Consider the following 20,743-nt stretch of genomic DNA (forward strand, 5'->3'; position numbering starts at 1 on the left):
GGAAAGGACAAAGGACAAAGGCCATTTTAGGCAAGGTGCAGAGCCTGCTAGCCACGGACATGGCCAGGGTGAGATCCATCAAGTCCCTCCTCGGAATGATGTCCTCATGCATCTATCTAGTGCGCCTGTGCAGGCTACGGATGCATCCTCTACAGGAGTTCCTCGACGCTCGCTGGATGCAAGCGGCGTGCAGCTTCGAAGACAATATCTCGCTCAACGAGGTTTTCCGTCGGCGATTCAGTGGTGGGGCACCCGTGCACACCTCACGGCGGGCACGGACTTACAGACCCCGGCACATCAGGAGACGGTAAAGACGGACGCCTCCCTGGAGGGATGGGGTGCGCACACCGGAGATCTCCACGCAAGAGGCCTTTGGCTCCCGGAGGAGAGGTCTTTCCACATCAACATCTTGGAGCTCTGTGCCGTGTTCTGGGTGCTCAAGTCATTCCTCCCGTCCCTCAAGGGCAAGGTCGTGAGGATCTTCACCGACAACACCACCACGATGTTTTACATCCGGAAGCAGGGAGGCACCAGATCCCCAGCCCTATCCAAGGAGGCCCGGGATCTGTGGCACTGGGCCATCGCCCAGGGGATGTTTCTGGTTCCCTTCCATCTGGCAGGAATAAAAAACACCATCGCCGACTCACTCAGTAGGGAGCTGCGCTCGTGCCACGAGTGGGAACTACACCAGGATCAAGTGGATCGGCTCTTCCAACGATGGGGCAAATCCCAGATCGACCTGTTCGCGACGGCGACAAACTCCAAGTGCCAGAGGTTCGCCAGCAGGTTTCCCCAGCCGAGGAGCATAGACGATGCATTCTCGTTCCCCTGGGATGGCCTGTTCCTGTATGCGTTTCCTCCGTTGCCGCTGCTGCTTTGACTCAGCCAGCTCAAGAGGTCCCAGTGCAGGATGATCCTCATCGCACCGGTGTGGCCGAGACAGATCTGGTTCCCCTACCTTCTGGACCTCTCAGCGTCCCCACCAGTCAAGCTGTCGAGGGACGCAGATCTTCTCACCAGAGAGAGAGGCGCCATTTTTCATCACGACCCAGATTCGCTGAACTTGCAGGCCTGGCTCCTGCAGCACTAGAGTTTGGAGGGTACGATATCCCGGCTGACTGCAGAGAGGTTCTTGCAAAGGCCAGGGCGTCCTCAACTCTCAAGTGCTACGGACATAAGTGGAAGAGGTTCTCTGTCTGGTGCCGTGCACAGAAGATCGACCCTCTACGGATTACGGCACCTCAAATGCCACCATACCTACTGTCACTGGCCAAAGCTGGACTAGTTCACGCTTCCATCAAGATACATCTGGCTGCGATCTCCCGATACACCAGAACTGCAGGACGGCTGTCCTTGTGGTCTCATCGACTGGTGAAGGAATTTATGAAGGGACTGTTCCAATCGTTCCCACCGGTGAAGGCTCCAGCTCCGTAGTGGGACCTCAACGTGGTGCTGACCAGGCTCATGGGGCCGCCATTCGAGCCTTTGCATTCGGCTCCGTTGAAGTTCCTGTCGTGGAAGACAGCGTTCCTTGTGGCCATCACCTCCGCACGACGCGTGGGAGAGATTCAAGCCCTATCCTGCAAGCCTCCATACTTGACTTTTCACGATACGAGGGTGGTGCTGAGGATGCACCCCTCTTTCATGCCCAAGGTGCCGTCGGACTTCCATCTTAACGAGCCCTTGGTGTTGCCAGTTTTCTTTCTGTCGCCTTTGTCGCCGGCCGAGAGGACTTTGCACTCGCTGGATGTAGCTAGAGCGCTTAAGTTCTAGGTGGACCGAACGAAGGGTTTTTGGAAGACATCACCACTGTTTGAACTTTGGACCTGTAAACCAAGGGAAGGCTTCCATTTCCAGATGGCTCTCCGGCTGCATCATGCACCGTCATCGGTTGGCCAACCGACCGTTGCCCGGCCGTCAGAGCCCATTCGACCAGAGCGATCGCTGCTACTACGGCGTTCTTGTCTGGTGTGCCCCTGCTGGACATCTGCAGGGCTGCTACGTGGAGGTTGACGCACACCTTCACGAGATTCTACTGCGTCGACCGGGATTCCAGGGAGGAGTCCTGAGTCGGCCAAGCAGTCCTGCGCAACCTGTTCGCCTGAAGGTGGGCCTGGTGAGGAGGTAAGAGTTGCTTAATGTTGAGTTTATGTAATGCTTAATGTTGAGCCTTTTGCCACCTCCCGTGGTTGTGCATGTGTGTACTGCTATTTATTCTTATATTCATGAGCATGTGAATCCATGCAAGACCTCATGTTGGAGAAGGAACAAGTTACTTACCTGTAACTTTTGTTCTCCAGCATGGGTCTGGCATGGATTCACATGCGAACCCTCCCTCCTTCCCCTCTGCAGCTCTTCACTTGGTCATACTGCCACTTTACGTGCTACCAAATCTGAGGATGGCTGCCGGGGGAGGGGCTTAGGGAGAGGGCAGTCATTGGCTGGGGGCAGTATGACCCAGAGACCAGTGATTGGTTACTACTAAGGAAGACAGATCAGAAACGAAACTGATACTGATTTTTTTTTTCTTTATCGAGAATTCCCAGCCTGACGACGGGGAATATTCATGAGCATGTGAATCCATGCCAGACTCATGCTGGAGAACAACAGTTACAGGTAAGTAACTTGTTCCTTGCTCTCCATTAAAGACAAAATTCATCTTAAAACAGTGTCCATAACTCATAAATGTCTTAATCATGCGGCCCCACTATACCTAACTGAGAATATTGTCATAAAATCTTCATCACGCCTCGCCAGGTCGGCAAACTCGTCCTGCCAGGTAGTTCCCAGGTACAAATTAAAAAAAGAAGGGGGGGAGCAGCTTCCCGGTTATGGCAGCCCAGCTTTGGAACACACTCAAACCAACCATTCCTTCCCCAACTGTAGGCGAAATAACATAAGTTGGTTGTCTGAGAAGGACAAATGATGAGTCAAGGGTAGCCTTTCATCCATTGGCAATTGCCTTGCAATGCTCTTTTTGTGTTGTACATTTTGTATGTCTGTAATGCGCCCAGATACCCACGGGTTCGGTGCGCTATATTAATCAATAAAACATACAAACAAACCAACATGTTTGCTGGGATATAATAGGGAAGAATTCTTTAGGAGAAATTACACTGGTATGGGGCAATGCATTTCCCCTTTGTGGAATATAAACCTTGGACAACATGAATAAAAGATTGAATTGCTAATGGATAAGTTCGACCCTCTGGTCAATTAATATTGCAGCTTTCTCCATTAAAAATTGTATATTTTCAGTACGTTAGGAATTGCACTTTAATTCACAGACAGATGGATACATACTCAACCTACACAGATAAAACTAAAATGGGTCCTTCAGAGAGGTTTTGAGGATATCCACATTTCTTCTCAGCAGTCTCACAAATGCAACAGAACATAGAGAAGAAACAGCATTGTCTCATTCGCAAGGTTAATCTTGAAATTAAAGTTATTTATTGAAGTTTTTGTAAAGCACACAGGGTATACCAGATGGAACCATCATAGTTAAGGTGTTGTTTTTGCATTGGCAATGTTCCGACAAAAGATAAAGCGCGGAGTTGGAAGCCAAGTTGCAGTCTGCTGCAGTCTACACTCCTTGCTGTTCTGGTGGTCTGTTGGCTACCTCTATCAAGTGACTGGGAGGAGATTTCAACAAAACCACTCTTCTGCTGCGGCACAGCCGCAGAGTTTGAAGCCGAGTTGCTGTCTGCTGCAGTCCGCGGCGTTCCGGGCAGTCCGCGCTGTAGAGTCTGGGGGAAAAAAAATAAAAAAGAATGGAGGAAGAGGGGAGACGCCTCCGAAGTCAGTGGCCTCGACGTGAGGATTTGGACATGGAGTTGAGGAGCCCTCTGAAAACCCTGTTCCACACGAAGAGGCTTGCGTCAGCACCGGCGTACATTAAAACAACAATGGAAGCAGATTCGGAAGCAGGTACGCAAACCCACGAACCTGCTAAACTCAGTGAGCAGCAGAATCTATGTACTAACATGCACTCAATACCCCCGGTTACACGAACCCTGAAAGCCCTTCCCGCAGCGCCCGCACCAAAACCCAGCACCATATCAAAAGACTCATCGGGCTGGAGTGTGAGCTGTGGGACTGCGGGTCGGGAGGGAGGTCGAAGGTGGAAGCACTCTGCTGGTGGGAGGGAGTGGAGAGGGGGCAGTCGGGGTCTCGAGGTTTTCACCAGAGGGTGTTGGACAGACGGCAGAACTGCTGCTGGTGGTAGACTCCGACCCGGGGTCGCCGCGTGCTGACGATGGAGTCCTTTCAGCGCAGTTGTGCGACCCAGAAGAGGGCTTGCTGCACGGCAAACCTGAACTGTTGGGGAAAGCCTCAGAAAAAGCGACAGCTCCAGAGCCCTTGAATGTAGGGGAGGCCACTCCTCCCCAGCACGGCCAGAGCCTTGGACTTGCTACGAATATCTGGTCTCACTGTACTTCTGCCGCAATCTCGACTTCAGTCGAATCTGAACAAACAAGCAATGTGACACAGAAGCTTATTATAGAAGTACATCCTATAATAGAAAAAGAAGACCTTAGGAGCTAGGTGGAAGTCGCATCATCTGTGATGCCATATAACCAACAAGATAAGAACAGCTCAGGGTCAAGGCTGACCACTCAGGAAAACCTGACGTCACCTAATGAAGCTGTGCCTCATATGGACTTGTATCCCAAATTGAGCACGAAAATAGTCCTAGAGAATAATCTTGAAGATGACGCCTTAGCCAGGTTCCCTAAGACCGGCTTTCGGCTGGACACCCATCCAAATTACAGAGGAGAGACCCAGAGAATATAGCCTGCTTAAAAGAATATGCAGTGCCTCATAAAAGATCACCAAATCTTGGGGTCAAGCCGAATGTTAATGTTCATCTAAAAATGAAAAGATTCAGTGACAGCAAGACTCTGCAAAAACATGTAATGAATCGAAGAGCACCAAAAAAGCTGGGCCGCCAGAGACCCTCTACGAAACCTCCACTCGGATTGCAACTACACGGAAGAGAAAGGGACTGGGAGAAGTCCGATTCCCCCTAAAACCAAACGGTAGGCCTACAACACTTACAACGTCAACGCCATTTAGGTGGCATTTCGGCAAGATCCGACAAATCAGAAATCTAACAGGGCTGATCAGGCACACCATGCCCCTATCCTGGACACTGCCCTGCCGTTAGCATCCCGACACTGGGCTACCCTAAGTAACACTCTACAAAAAGACCCTGACGTCAGCCTCCCAACATCTACCGGCAAGGGAACACCAACACTGGAATCCAGACCTATCAACAATGTAAATTCGACTGCTCCAACACTAAATACCTTGGCGACAGAGCAGCAGAAGACCACAAACACAAATCAGGAAGAAGAAAGAAAAAAACAACTCAACCGTTATAAATATTATTATATATAATAATTATTATTATTTATTATTAACTCCTTGATTTACTGACAAGGCGCTTTCGACCAAAAATCTCCTTCCAAGCACGTTTAAGTGACATACCACAAATAAGACACCCCTTTGAAAAAACCTGATCTTTTGAACATCATAGCCACGGTCACAATAGCGTTGGCTCAGTTTAGCAAGCTTTACGAAGCTCTAAACGACACGTTTAAAGACCAGACATCACTCATAGCACTTATGCACACCAAGTTGAATTATCTAGAGGGCTTCATAACGGCCAAAGACTTGGAGCGACGTCCAATAAACAACCAAAGACAGGAGTTTGCTAGAACCCCTCCTGATGGACAAAACACAGGTACTAGTCACTTGATTAAAACAACGAGCAACGGCATTGCGGTCTCTACACAAACACAGGTACAAAAGAAACAGGAACTAACTGAATCAGTCCCTGGAATGCAAGTTGGAAGGCAGACCAACTCCTGGAATCAATCGACAAACATGCCGATAATAATTGAGGGCAGACCAAATGGTGACTCAACAACATCAAAACTTCAAACGTCAAATAACCGAAAGAGTGGAAGAAAGCATTGAGAGAACAGCTGTATCGTCACCGACCCTGAGGTCAGTCTATGTGCTACAAATTCCACACCAGAACCGGCGAAAAAGGAGAAAGGAACAAACGGGAAAAAAAAATCACATTTGGGATATTCATTCAACCGAACCTGGTGAAGGAGAGCTGCACTGCGTCAAAAATAACATTACAAACGCAACCGTCTGAGAATCGACAGACGACGTCAGAAAAGGTCCGGAAAAACATTCCGACCAACAAAAATCAAGACGGAGGGTTTCCAATTGAAGCTGAAAGAACGAAGGTGGCCGGAAAGGCACCAAAACGGAAAGATATCAGTAGCAACACACCAAATGTTGCCTTGGAAGGTGGCAAAGACTCCTCGGTGGACTTGATGGACATGAGTATGTACACGATCGAGGACTCAGAGTCTGAAATTAACAATGTGCCAAGACAAAATAGGAAAGCCGACACCTGTGATAACAGTAATTTTAAGAACGAACCAAAGAAAAAGGTCTTCATAATTGAACCACCATCCACTACTTTTGTAATCATGCAGTCCAGGAGAGAAAAGGGCCCACAGCCCTACAAAAAGTACATTAAACAGGGCTTGGCTAATGAGCCAAGGTGAGAAAGTGAAAATAAGCTTGTGACTAAACACAAAAGCAGAGATGATAAACATCAAGAGGGAATCAAAGCTAAGACCCCGTTAATTGGGAAAAGCAACTTACTCAATAGATCATCTCGACGCTGTGATAAGGAAAGCCCCTTAAGCCCCGCCTCGAGTCCAAAACACTCTTGAAGCTACAATAAAGAAAGAACTTACTCGACTGAAGGCAGGGGCTGGCACCTGGACACAAGAGGAAGAAAAACAAAGCCGCTGACTAATAAAATCCACAGCTCATGTATTTTTAGATTAGAAAGCACATACGATCACGGTGACAACCTGATTTTGAACAGAACCACCGTATTGGGCCTATTCAAACAAATCCCGAATCTATGTCAATTGCAGAATTAAGATATCTGGATAGTGAATCTTGTTCCAGTGGCCAAAGAGACTGCTCCTTTCTCCACATTCATTCGAAAATAATAAAAAATGTACTCACAAAGGCTGAAGAAAGTTTTACGATCTTGGGATACGATCTGAAAGAACTTAACCAAGATTGAGTAAAGATCAAACCCAAGAGCAAGAATATCCAGGGGCGCCCATGCCCAAAGGTGGGATGTCGTTCAGGATAACGAGCCCCTGGGCCACCGAACCAGCAGCAGAGTTCTCGAAAAGAAGATTGAGGCGATATAGTGACGAAAACACTCCTACTCAACAACCCAAGACACCAGATACACAAGACGTTAAAGCTATTGACTACAAAAGAACCGTAATCAACGTGCGAGAAGATGCTCAAGCAGAAGACGCCAGAGACCCTGACCGGAGGCCATCATGACCAACAGAAAAAACAAAACTTACCTTTGACTATAACCTCGCGAAGGGTAAGCACCCAAAAACTACTAGCAAAGCCAAAATCATCAAAGCCACAGACCCGAAAAGGTGGGTCTGGCCAGCACCAGCTTCAATCATGTCTAATAAAAACTAACCACTAGAACCAGGGTCGGAGGACCTACAACTTGGTACCGAGGCCAACTTCTCCACGGGACAAGAAAACTACATAAAAATGGGCTCCTGGAATACTCAAGGTTTTGGCCATTTAACAGTAACCAGCGAAGTCGAATTGGGGTCTTTCGATGTCCTATGCCTCCAAGAGACTTGGCTTACCAGCAAACCGCATTTAGATGGCTATGCGATTGCGTTCACACCGGCCAAAAAGGGCCCTACAGGTAGACCGACAGCCGGCCTATTGACAGCAATACGCTCCTGATCGGGTCTCGACATCCATGCACAAGTTTTTACGTTGCTGTTAATACAGGCAACGTTAATAATCTGGAAACGCTTGCCTAGCTCAACCGGAACCGAGTCACTGGAGACTATTTTAATAATAAATACATATTGGAATCCTGACGCCATCACAAACGATTCATATATGAGCTCTATGGCAAAGATCCTGGACGAGGCAACTCTTATTTACCATTGTAACAATGTGATAATTAATGGCGAATTTAACTCAATATGCACAGACTTTGGAGATCAAAAAACACTTCTACCGAGAACTGCACCAATTTTTGAAAGATGCAGGCTACTGGAGAGCTTAATGTCCGAAAGAGACCTTCATAACCTTCACTGGATGAGACATAGATCCAACTTAAACATACCAACATGGGAATGCGCCACTCAACGAGGCACAATCGATCATACTTATGTCTCAAAGGAATTGTTTGCGCTGATAGGCAGCTTCAAAGTTGATATAACTTTCAACAGCGATCACAACATCTTAATAACAACTTGGACTGCTCCCAAACAATCGCAACAGTGGCTAAACATTTAACTGGAATCATATCAGAGAGGAAATCGCCTCAAACTATCTGAAAAAGCAATCAGACAAATGACCAACCAGTATCAAGTGGCTAATATTGAACACAACCGCTCTCAAAGTCACCAAACTTGTGAAGTAGACTACACGTCCCTGCTAAGTTATACACAGAAAAGATTCAAGAAAGCCAACATGGGCACTCACCATCTACATACATATAACATCCAAGTGGTAGCAAGAAGAAAAATATATTACAGCAATGAAAGCGTGTAGCAAAAAAATCCAATACGTCAGAAAATCTAGAGCGGCTGAAGCGCGAGAAAACAGACTACAAGCACTGGTTAGTACATCATCGACGAAACCTTTATCTGGCAGACGCGGAAGCAATGCTACGCACAATATGTGGCAAGAAAACAAAATAATTTTGGGCTTTGATAAAGGGCATTAATGGGAGTAACAACGACCTACTGAAAAATAATGTGGGGGAAGCTCAGTGGGTGGATCATTTCACCAGGTTGTACAAACTACCGACGACCGAAACCCACTCTTCGCCAACTTGCAAATTAACAACCAGGGATATCCCCGATGATCATGACACAATTCTGACAAAAATCCAGAAATTAACCAACTCAAGGGCCCCAGGCGCGGACGTGATATCGAATCTAGACCTGTAAAAAAAACACCCAGAGGATTAAACGCGATTCATGGGGAAAATCTTCAGGAACCGCAATCAGGCTCAAGAAGTTCCACCGTCATGGAGGAAGGCCACAGTCGTCCCAATTTTCAAGAGGGGATCAAAAGACGACCCCTGTCAATATCGCACCATAGCTCTCTTCGATGTCATCGGCAAAGTATTTGGTTCCCTCGCTTTAGAAGCCTTTCAGAACTGGCTAAAAACGGACCATTCTGACCCGTTTCAATCTGGCTTTATTAAAAATACAGGAACGACAACGAACATACTCTTGCTGAGTACCATCAAAGCGAAGGTCTTGCATGAAGGACTGCCAGTCAATATGGCCTTCGTTGACCTGGTCCAAGCATTTGACCAGGTCAACCGGGATCGCCTGTGGAGCAAACTCTACAGCAAGACCTGTCCAGAGTCAGTAATGGGTCCTGTTCGAGTCCTCTATCAAGATACAACCATGAGAGTCAGACTTAGCAAGACATGACTTCTGTCAAAGGAAATCGCCACACCCAGGGGCGTGAAGCAGGGGTGTCCATTGGCCCCGGCCTTATATAATGCCTATATAGCAGACTATTCTGACACAGAAGACGCCATAAGAATTTTTCCACCAACAATAGGGGGCATGAAGGTCTCAAGGTTATTATATACAGATGACATTATTCTCCTAGACATAACCCCGGTGGGATTACAAAGGCAGCTAAACAACTTGACGTCTTATTTAAAAACTAACAAACTCGAATTGAATAAAGCCAAAACCAAAGTCATGGTCATGGAAAGAAGAGGAAAAAAACTTGAAAAGGCAAAATGGCACGTCGAAAGGCCTCCAATTGGAGAAGGTGAAGTCTTTAAAATATCTTGGAGTCATGATAAGCATCAACCCATCGGAGTCATCGATGCAAGATATGCGGTTTGCAAAATGAAAAGCCTTGACATGCCAAGCAATGGCCATAGACTGGAAATACAGCTGTTTTTTCACTGATTCCAGTCATTAACTTTTTCAAAGCTAAAGTGACACTGAGCTTAACATATGGCATTGACCCTATGCCCTCAGTCCCAGTAACACTCTGGCTAAAACTCGAGGGCTACTTCTGAGTCCTCGGTTTGTCACAAACTACACCAATGGCCCTCATCAGACAAGAATTATGCTTGTCATCATTGACCGCAACAATTGCTAAAAACACACTGATTCTTTACCGAAAAGTCATTTCTGAGCCCAGATCCATAATATTGGACATTGTCAAAACTGAAAGGGGAAGTGGCAAGTACCGCACACTGACAAGCTGGGCATTGACCAACAACAAATTGCTGGCTGACCTAGACACTACTAAGGAAAATCTTCTAACAAACCCAACTAAAGTCGTAAAGCAGCTGATAGGAAGGGATTGGATCAAAACCTATGAAACCGCCAACGACTATAAACTGACTAAATCTGTTCCAACAACATCAATGAAAGTGAACAAAGTCAGAAGTTACTTAGAGAAATTCCCAGACAAAAAACTGGGCAGACTATTTTTAAGATTAGGCCGAGTCAGATAAAGACGAACGAAGTAAGGGCTATAAGGAACCAATCCACTTCCAACAAATGTAAGTACTGTGAGGATAACGTGGAAACAAGCCGACACATTTTATTAACTTGCACTGGAACTCAGTTGGCTAGAGCAAGATACCTTGATAAAATACTAGCAAGTTATGAAACTTTTGACGAGTAGTCTTGGTGGAACGCTTTGACCAGCGGCACAAACCCACGTTGGGTGATTGGAGTAGCCTCATTCCTTAAACACATTGACCTAGATCAGCGCAAGGAACGACTTGAAGTGACCGAGGAACTGTGGACACTGCGACACATGTCGCTTTCTGACAGCTTCTTTTTGTAAAAATTGTTGTACAATTAAAACAAATAAAAAAATAACATAAAAAAAAGGATAATAAAATATAATCCAATACAAAGTCGGGTTTATTTTTCCCTTCATAGTCCCTATGTCCCATGGGGATGAGAAACTGTATATAATCTGTATAAGCACACATCACCCCAGTCATCTTTTCCTATCTGAATCCCAATGAGTAAGTTCTTTCCTCTGACACCCTCTTTATGGCTTATGTTGCTTCTTCTACCAGAAACCTGGCATCTAAGATTTCCTTTCCTGAATTTTCAAATGTGATGCAAAGGCCAAGGTCAGTTATCCTAAGGGCATTAATTCCGAAGCATTGAGAGCCAATGCAGCCTCCATTATTTTCAGTGACAAACGTCTTTTGGGAGTTAACGTAAGAGCTGCCCGATGAGATACCTTGCATGTGTTATGTATACAATGTAGGCCCTGTTCCAAGTGAAGCAGATTGGAAACAATGGTGGTAAATGCGTTTACTGCACTTTTTCCAATCCTTCTCATTTTGGTGCATTTGTATGACGGATTTGGAGAGCGGGTTGCCATAACGTTTCCACATGATTTTTCCCCCTTCGCTATCCAAATGACGGTGCGCATTACCATCAGCATCTATTTTCATGCTGCCGTTAATGCAGTGGATTCCTATGGAATACACCAGAAATTAACACCTGGTCAAAGTAGGCAGATTCCTTAGGGATACATTGTAAATGCTGCCTGCAAAGCGAACTTTGCAGGCAGAATTTTCACTTTTCCACCAATGTGTTGGAAAAATGAAACGTAAATGCGATTTTTGCCTATGTTTTACTCCTCGCTTTTCCACATGTAGTGAAAATATGGAAAATTGCAAGGAAGCGTACATTTTACATAAAAGTGCACATGGTGGCAGTCCCCCCTGCAGATAAAATAAGGGTCCAACAATGACCTTAGCTGTATTAGATGATCACTCTAGATTAGTCAACCAGTTTGGGCCACCCATGCTGATGAACATTACCAGGTAACAGGATTATATTTTGGGTGTTTCTGGCTTTCTAAGGGTCATTTTGGGAGAAAAAAACACCAAAGTATCAGGAGGAGTGTGCAAAAGAATATACCACTTAATGAATGTGTGTTGGAGTCCTCTGTCTGGTGTTGGGAGCCTAACGAGAAGATAAGATGCTTTGATGTAGTGTGACGGATCTGGAAACTTGGTCCATTCTTCCCTAGGGGGAGCATTCCCCTTTTGAGGCTAGGGAGGTGAGCCCGCACAGCAAAACTCAATAGGGGTTTGGGAAAGTGGGACCTCACTGAGTGCGGTTCCCTACCAGGGGACAAGGATTCCCGTTCCCATGGGGAATTTCTTATACCTAGAGAATTATCTGCCTGCATGGGAATAAGAGAAACTGATAGTACATCTATATGTTGGACTCAAAACAACCGTGACATTACTTCTGTCTTTGCCTCAAGGCAATGTTGAACTCTCCATAGACTCGACAGCTGATTGTGAACAATATGCATCTTTGAAGTCGGTTGTGCCACGGAGTGAAGTAGACACCAAAGGGATATGCCGCCGGCCCGACAAAGAGTCTTATGGTGCCCAAGAAGCAAAGGACGTTAAAAAAAATAAAAAAAATTAAAAAAGCGAAGCTTACCTGGAGGCGCAACCATACAGGGACGTGGTGGCCCAGTGCTTGCCAACTGATGCCGAAACCAGGAACTAAGGGAGGAGTGAATCCTCTGCCCTCATGAGGGCAAAAGAACGAGAGAATACTGAGATGAGCAGAACCCGAGAACAGCTTATATCCATTCCGGAAGAGCAGCAAGCCGTAAAGAACCCCACCGCTGCCAAAGGGACTTATCCTCCCTGAAGTAAACCCTGCAACATTGAAGGTGCAGAGGTTGCCCAGGTTGGAGGGAGGCAGAAAGAGGAACGAGCAAGTGGGTAAGAAGGAAGGATTGCCCTAACTCCATAGCAGAGAGTGGTGGAAAGGGATCAAGGACATTTCCCTCTGCCAAAGAAATGTGAACAGTTTGTTTTTGCAGGAATTTAAGAGTTTTATTGTTTAACTTGGGAATCTTTGATAGACTGCCGAGAAAAGTTGAATAAGGAGAACTGTTAATTACAGATAACCAGTGGATCCAGATCCAGGACAAATTCCGGAACACCCAAGAGAGATCATGGTGAACAACACTGAGTGTAGGGCACTCTTGCTTATTTTCTTTTACATTTCTACATTTGGTAGGGCCAATTTAGTGGGTAGGTTTGGACCAAGGACTATTTTTCTTTTGACTATTGATGCGCATCTTATAAGAGGATTCCCCTTTAGCAGTAGGGTTATTGAGGCATTTTCTAATAAGTTAAATAAAGTTACTTGGAAACCATGTCCTCTGGTCCAAGTCCTCCTTCTAGCTTGCCACAGTAGCCAGGCCCAAAGTCCCCAGGAAGGAATGTCAACACCTGAAATAGAGTTAAATCTTGAAAGGAAACACTTTGTCACAGTTGTCAAACCCCTAGTGGGGGACATTGACATGTCTGCAAGGTTCAGGGAGACATCCTGTGAACCCTACGGTATTACCCAAATTGTTCGTTTACAATTGTTCGAATGAATAATTGACCGAATTTAAAGGGTCACAATTGACCTTTTCACAATTGACCATATATATATATAAACATATATATACATATATATATATATATATATATATATATATATATATATATATATATATATATATATATATATATATATATATATATATATATATATATATATATATATATATATATATATATATATATATGGGTTTTGGGGGGTTTGGCGTTGGGTGGGGGGTTGTGGGAGGTTTCCCCCCACATATGTTACAATTGACCTTCACAATTCGGTCAATTGTGAAAAGGTCAATTGTCATTCGAACAGTTGTAAAACGAACAATTCGTATACAACCAACCCTACACTACAGCGGGGGTTCTCAACCGACCTCGTTCTCTGGCAAACATTTGTGACAGTAAACCCTTGTTTGGGGGAGTGCATGGGATGGCCAAAGGCTTTCCAGGCCGCACAAGAAAAATGTGAGCCCTATTTGTGGCCTCCATCTTTTGGGCATAGGTGTGGGGATCGCAGACTAGGGGGTACAGTGTGGTTGCCTGCAGCTCTGCCGCAGAGACACATTCTCCATACATATAAAAGTGGCCAATTTATTAAGTAGTATAGAGGCACTCTTTATACAAACACTGAGCGAAATGGAGGGCTGAATACTCCTTGCACACCCCTCAGAAATGACCAAACAGGGAAAATAAAAACGAAAATAGCAGCCATGCTGGATAAAAGCTTGGTCCTGATCCTCCACCTCCCCATACCCAATTAAGCCCAGGTGAATTCGAAAGACACTTTCAATCACAGGACACCAGTGATTTGGACAGAGACACAGGTGCAGATCCACATCCAGAGTCCAGCCCAAGAGAAGGGACAACCGCACTATAGAAGCTTGGAACCCCAGTCAGTTGATGTTGGAGTTTGGGGAAGGTGGTTGGTCGGAGAGTCCTGGAGGAAGGTGAAAACCACAGTGTGAATAGTTATTTGAGGATGTTTGAGGCCAGAAGGGGCGTGGTGTTAAGGGGGTCCAAGTAGAGTCTGAAGGTGTTTGGAGACGAGAGGTGGCTAAGGTTGAAGAGTAGTTTGGTGGGAAATAACAGAGGGTAGTACAGTTATAGGCTGATGAAAGAGAACATCATGAGAAGTAGGTTGTAAAGAAAGAGGAGGCTGATAGAGAAGAGCACAAGGGTGATGTTGTTGAAGAGTCCTCAAGAGGGAGATAGTAGATGGACAAACCTGGAAAGTTCTGGCAGACCCATTTGACCCAAGGCAGATTTTATTTAAGAGGAGGAATGAACTTGGAAAATGAAGGGCAGATTAGGTCTAATGGGTTTGGGAGGAGGCAGGGTGACGGGATCCCAATTCCTGTGGATCCTGTGGGTGGATCCTAGTGGCTACTGCCCCCGCCCATCCATGAAAAGCTGCTGTTGTATAATAAGCTGGAGGAGAACAGGAGGTGTGCTTGGGGAACCCACTCAAAAACCTGCAAGGAATGCCCGAGAAGGATACAGAAGGGTACAGGCATCCTATAAACATATGATTAAGACTGAAGGACACACAGAATACAGCCACCCCATGAAAACCTAATGAAATGAGCCTTTATCATAACCAGGACATGTACGTGACGATAAAGATATTGTGAGGTACACAAATGTGTACCTCACAATTAATTGCATTAATTACAAAACTGTGGGGACGCTGCAAAACTTAATCACAAAGGCTCAATAGGAAAAAAAAGTCCATCCTTTGTAATAGGCCTATTATTCTCGCTAACTCCCGGAGGGAGATGACATTCCTCAGTAGAAGCCTGCAAATCTCCCGGCGTCTAGAGTGAATCTTGACAGTAGGCAGACGGAGTTGCAAGTTGTATCCATGATGAATCCCAGAAATTCTACATTCCTCGAGGGGCAGAGAACCGATTTTTCCCAATTTATGAGGAATCCGAGACTGTGTAATAGACCTATGGCGAGCCTTTCTTGTTGCCCGACCAGAGTTTGGGATTGAGCCATGAAAATGATGTTGTCCAAGTATATTATGAGTCTGACGCCCTTCTCTCTGAGATGTGTCACGACTGGCCTGAGGAGTTTGGTAAATGCGCAATCGAAGCGCTGTTGTATGGGCAGGAGCATCTGCGAGACAGCCCTCTTGATGGTGGTTTCCACAGAGGATCCCAGCACCTTCTTGAAACTGTCTGCCATGGCCACTTCATCTATTTGATATGCTCCCTCCTCATCCTCTGACCATTGGTCAGCCTGGGGGGGGGGGGGGAGTATTGGGCTGCCATAGAAAATAGCTGTATGTACACCTTCTTTTTTATTTTTTTATTAGATCAGTGGGCAGTCAGACAATCCTTCTCTCCAGCCCACTGCTGTTTTTTTTAAACCAAATGAATCATACAAAAGCCTTGTGAGGAGCTAAGGAAACGTTATCTCTGGCACTCGCGCTCATAGAATCCTTTGAAAATCAAAGGAAATGCGCCAGAGAGTAAAGGAAAGGACAAGAGATGTGTCGGGTGCCTTCTGGTGGCTGCTGGGCTGCAGCGTGCTCCAGCAATGCTCTGCGCGGCCTCCCCTTTCTGTCAGGAGTTTACGCTCATGTGGGGAGAGGCCCCACGGGTGAAAATAGCACGCCCCCAACGGCGAACGCGAGGCGAAAGGATCCGGAGAGGCTCCCTGCAACGGGGCAGGCTCCGGTAAGGCGGCAAACGTTTTCCCACGCTGGCTGAGTAAACAGCTGGCGTCGGAGACTACAATGATAAACAAAGAAAGGGTAAACCGCAGAATAGGCAGCGGCAACAATTAATTGAAATAAAACACGCAAAATGAGTAAACGTTACGGTCGAGTGCCTATGAGCACTAGATCATTTTACAAATAATCATATTAAAGCTTATAAGCATATTAAACCATTAAATAGAAACGAATGTAAAGTAGTACTTCTCTTGCTGTGAGCAGCAAAGAAAGAGGAGGTTACACTGAGTTGGTTCCTATTTGGAGGGACAGTTGGATGTTAATTGGAGGACTAGGGTCACATGTGCTGTGACTTGTTATGAACATGAGCCAAAGTTTCCTGGAAAATGGAGTTTCTTCTTCCAGTGACTCTCTATCATGGAGTAGAAGTTATTCCTCTCATGTTTAATGTTTGTTTATTGTGTAATTATCTGCACCCTTGTTAATGTTTATGATAGATTATCAACTAAGTGCATAAAATACTTGCTGCTGAGCTTTTCTCTTTCAAATTAATAAAAGAAAGAAGCATAATGTGAGCCTCCGGTCTTGACATAGAATCTTTGTGTCTGGTTTGTTTGTGCCTCCCACTCCTCTCAGGATTTACTAACTGCAGTGACTCCTGTACTGGTAGTTTTCAGACTCTCCTACGCTAGACAAACCCTTTGACTGTCACCTTTTTTGGCTGTGCCTTATAAGTATATATTGGGAGAAAAGGCCTCAGATAATCAACAGGCATATGCATGTTGGTCCCTTATTAAAAGGTTTTTCCATGGCAATGTTCGGTGCCCTAGTCAGAGGAAAAGGGACTACGGGCATCGGTCCCGTAGACACCATAGTAAATGCCTATTACCACATTTGAAAGTACCCAACAGCTGCAGGCCTTGTCCTTCCCCGTCCCTGTGCCAATCCTCACAGATAGCCATCCCATTAAGTAGAATACTAAGGATTTATAAAATAAAATAATCGTTGCATTAATACTATGCGTCTTGCTTATTTTCTCATTTTATTCTAAATGACAAATACATCTATAATGTTCAAATTGCTTTTTCTTCTGTCTTTTGTAGGTTGATTATTCTAGACCATCATCAAAGCATCGTAAAATTGCTACCTCATTCCGTGACTCTTCTTTAAAGGATATTGTAATGCTAGCATGCACTCTTCTTAAAGAGGTAATTATGTTTGTTTGAAGAAATAAAATATGTCAGCCATGGTTCGGGTTAAAAAGTCGCTGTATGTTCACACTGTTCCATCAGTTACTCATATGGTGAGTAAACCTGAAACATTTGCATGAGAGGGGTCCCTTGTAAAGTTTTTTCAAAAAGCAGAACATGCAACCATTGAAATGTTTAAACTAATTTCTGCACTAGAGGGACAATTCTGAGATGTTCTTCGTTTTAATTGAAGTGTCTTTTTTGTGTGAGAGAGACACTGCTTAAAAAGGCAGGGCGGAGCAAGAACGTTCTCTGCCCAATACACCTAGGATGTTTGTAGGCCTGGGTAAAACCCACATCCTGAGACTTTGCAGGGGAAGATCACCATAAAGTATAAATATTGCACCACCACTGATTTGGTTGCTTGGAAAATGTTTGAATGATTGCATCCATGTGAATGGGGCTTAGGAAACATACACTAACCTACATTCCCTAATCATATCTGCACTGTTCAGGCAGTATCCGGTGCCTCCCTCTCAGTCTTTTTTTTTCATTGATCTAATGCTGCTTTCTGTTGCACGACTGAATATTGTTTAATGCATTCATTTGTACTTTTTCCAATGCCATATTAAATGCCTAATCCTCATAACATTAATAGGTACCCTATAATTCTAATGGCTAATATGAAGGCATTGCTATTCTCTGTATTTTTGTTTCTGCTTACTTTCTGAAAGGCCTTAATAATGCAACCTCACAATAACATTCATTTCAGGTGCCAGCTGACACACCACATCCTGTATTTTTATTTTGGCTGCCATCAAGGTGTGTGTCCAGTCACACAACCAGTACTCCTTGCTCCCATCACACCACTTGCGATGTGCTGCACTACCTGCTAGCCTATCTCTTATATGTTCTCTGCGGGTTACCAACAAACACCTCTGTACGCTTATAGTAACTGTTCTGATAAAGGATTTTGGAAAATGTTGGCCTGGCATGTATTTCCAAAATGTAGTTTCTTGGGGTGCTGAAAGATTTTACTGTAACTAACCTTATCATTTAGTCAAATACTGCATGGAAAAAGTAATCAGATGTTGACACCTCAGATTTCGATGATACAAACTCCAGATTGTAAAACGGGCGTAAACATTCCCTGACAAAGTTAATTGTACATAATAGTGGTGCAGTTTTAATGTTTTTCATTCTAAGTGTGTCTGTGTGTGTTTTGTATACTGCAAACCAATAGAAAAACAGTTTTTTTCCGTATTTTGGGAGGGTTTTAATAGGGTAGAGTAGCAGTCATTAAGGAAAAGCAATTTGAAGAGAAAAGGAGAAGGATCAGGGATTAGGGTTCAGCAAACTATCTGGCAAGGTATTATTGGAAGAGGCGTGTCCTCAATTACTCCTCAATTACTCCACAAACTTCAGCTGAGAAGGGGGACAGTATGAGGTGGGCTGCATGCTGTCCCATGATTTTGCTTCGTAACAAGAGAAGACTTGCATCAGATTATTTTGCTTGTTGCATTTCATGTTTTTCCAGCCTGCCGATGGCATGACTTTTAGTGTTGGGGTGACCTTCAGCGTTGGTGAGTTTTATGACAAGTAGGAGTCATTGTTTCTTGGTTTTATGAGTATCCATCAAATTCCTTTTTTCAGCCCTACATTTTCACTTTTATCTCCCCTCTTTGCCTCCATAGCAGTGTTGCACTGTCTAACCCCACATGGTCTCTCACTCCCCACTACTAACCCTTGGACCCAACACCCTGCACACTCTGTGCCCCCTGCCAAAATTCCATTTTCGACAATTAGGGAGTTTTGTTTGTCTTCGCAATGTTTTTGCCTAAAATACAGTCATTCCCTTGTAGGTGATGCTTGTGCTCTTGAAAATGATGTTAACATGGAGAAACAGATTGGTATAGATCATTGAGGGTTGGCTGTGATGTGGCTCTATTTTGTGAGTTCAGTTGCAAGATGTCCGATAGCTATGGGTGTTACGGATGAAGAGGGGATTCCAGCGAGGGAAGACCAATGCTTGGACTATGGATAAAAGGCGTGATATTTCTGAGGAGTGAGAGCTTGAACCAGACATGGTTTTCATTGTACAGTGGATCCTTTTTAAAAACACTTTATTGTGTGTGAAAAACAGGTCTGTGGAGACTCATTTTAATGTGTGGTACAGATGGCACTGAAATCAGAGTCTTGGTGACAGTTCAAGGTTCTTTATTTTGATTTTTGTGGGGCCTGAGGTCATTGCTCACTCAAGTCTTAAGGCCGCTCTCCCTATCTGAAGCGTCCGGAATGGCAAGTTAGTGCTACCAAATGTTGACAGCTATTGTCTAAATTTTTGTAGTACAGATGATTCCCTGAGAGGCATGTATCGAAACTTCCTCCGGGACTTCCTAGCTGTCTCTACACTATCCAATTGTTAGTTTGCTGAAGGGGGTTGGGATAGTGCCCCTTATTTATCCTGTTTGATCCAAGCTTGTTCAAATACGTCCACTCTTAGCTTTCTCCTGTCCCCTCCCACCACTTCACCCCTCCTTTTGACTCTTCCCAATGATCCTCTGTTTACGTGATGTTTCAAATCTCCTGAATATAGTTGACACCCTTAGTTAATAACGCTTTCTTCTACCTCCTGTTCCTCTCTCCAAACCACTACTCCTAGTTCCCTCGTTGACATTACTACACTCCTTCGTCCACCTCTACTCTCCTCCTCCGACCTCTACTTTCCTTCTCCCACCTCTACTCTCCTCCTCCCACCTTTATCCTCCTTTTCCTACCTCTACGCTACTCCTTCCACTACAACTCTCCTCTCACTAGGACACAACTCCTCACACTGCAGCTCAAAAATCCTCCTTTCACCCTGTACCATTCAATGCTTGCCTCTCTATTCACCTTTGCCTTGCACTCACTAACTAATACATCACCGTCTAAAATAATATCCTCCACACTGTGCCTCTTCCTCCTGCTGGCCTCTTGGTCTGCCTCTTTCTCCTCATCTGACCTCACCCGAACAACCCACACTTTCGGCTTTCTGGTTCTTCCTTATATATTCCCTCTTTACTAGGGATTGTTCACCTTTTCCTAACAAATACTTTTCTGCCTTTGCATCCCGGTGCTTGTATGTGCAAGGCAAATGCATAAAAAGGGCTAAGCCCACCCACCTCCTTCACACATTCGGACTGTGGATCCTCAATGGCGGTTCAATGTCCTGATTCGCATATTAGGACCATTCCTGTGGACCTCTCACATGTAAGTCTCTGGGTGGGGTGCGTACCCTCTCTCAGCATCTTTTCGCTGCCAACACGTGAAGCTGATTTTCCAGATTCCTGGAGGGTTGCTGTT

At 45.0% G+C, this 20,743-nt stretch overlaps 1 protein-coding gene across 1 annotated transcript in view; it reads left to right on the top strand.

Annotated features, from left to right (window-relative positions):
* The window catches only part of RANBP17 (RAN binding protein 17), a 2,111,817-nt gene that overhangs the window by 217,863 nt on the left and 1,873,211 nt on the right, over positions 1-20,743 (top strand). Inside the window, exon 6 of the mRNA XM_069654335.1 lies at positions 17,315-17,419. Within this exon, the coding sequence (XP_069510436.1) occupies positions 17,315-17,419 (105 nt within the window). The remainder of the gene's footprint in view (positions 1-17,314; positions 17,420-20,743) is intronic.

The sequence above is a fragment of the Ambystoma mexicanum genome, chromosome 3q (genome assembly GCF_040938575.1).
Source record: "Ambystoma mexicanum isolate Mex_15411 chromosome 3q, UKY_AmexF1_1, whole genome shotgun sequence".
In the NCBI taxonomy this organism is placed as follows: domain Eukaryota; kingdom Metazoa; phylum Chordata; class Amphibia; order Caudata; family Ambystomatidae; genus Ambystoma; species Ambystoma mexicanum.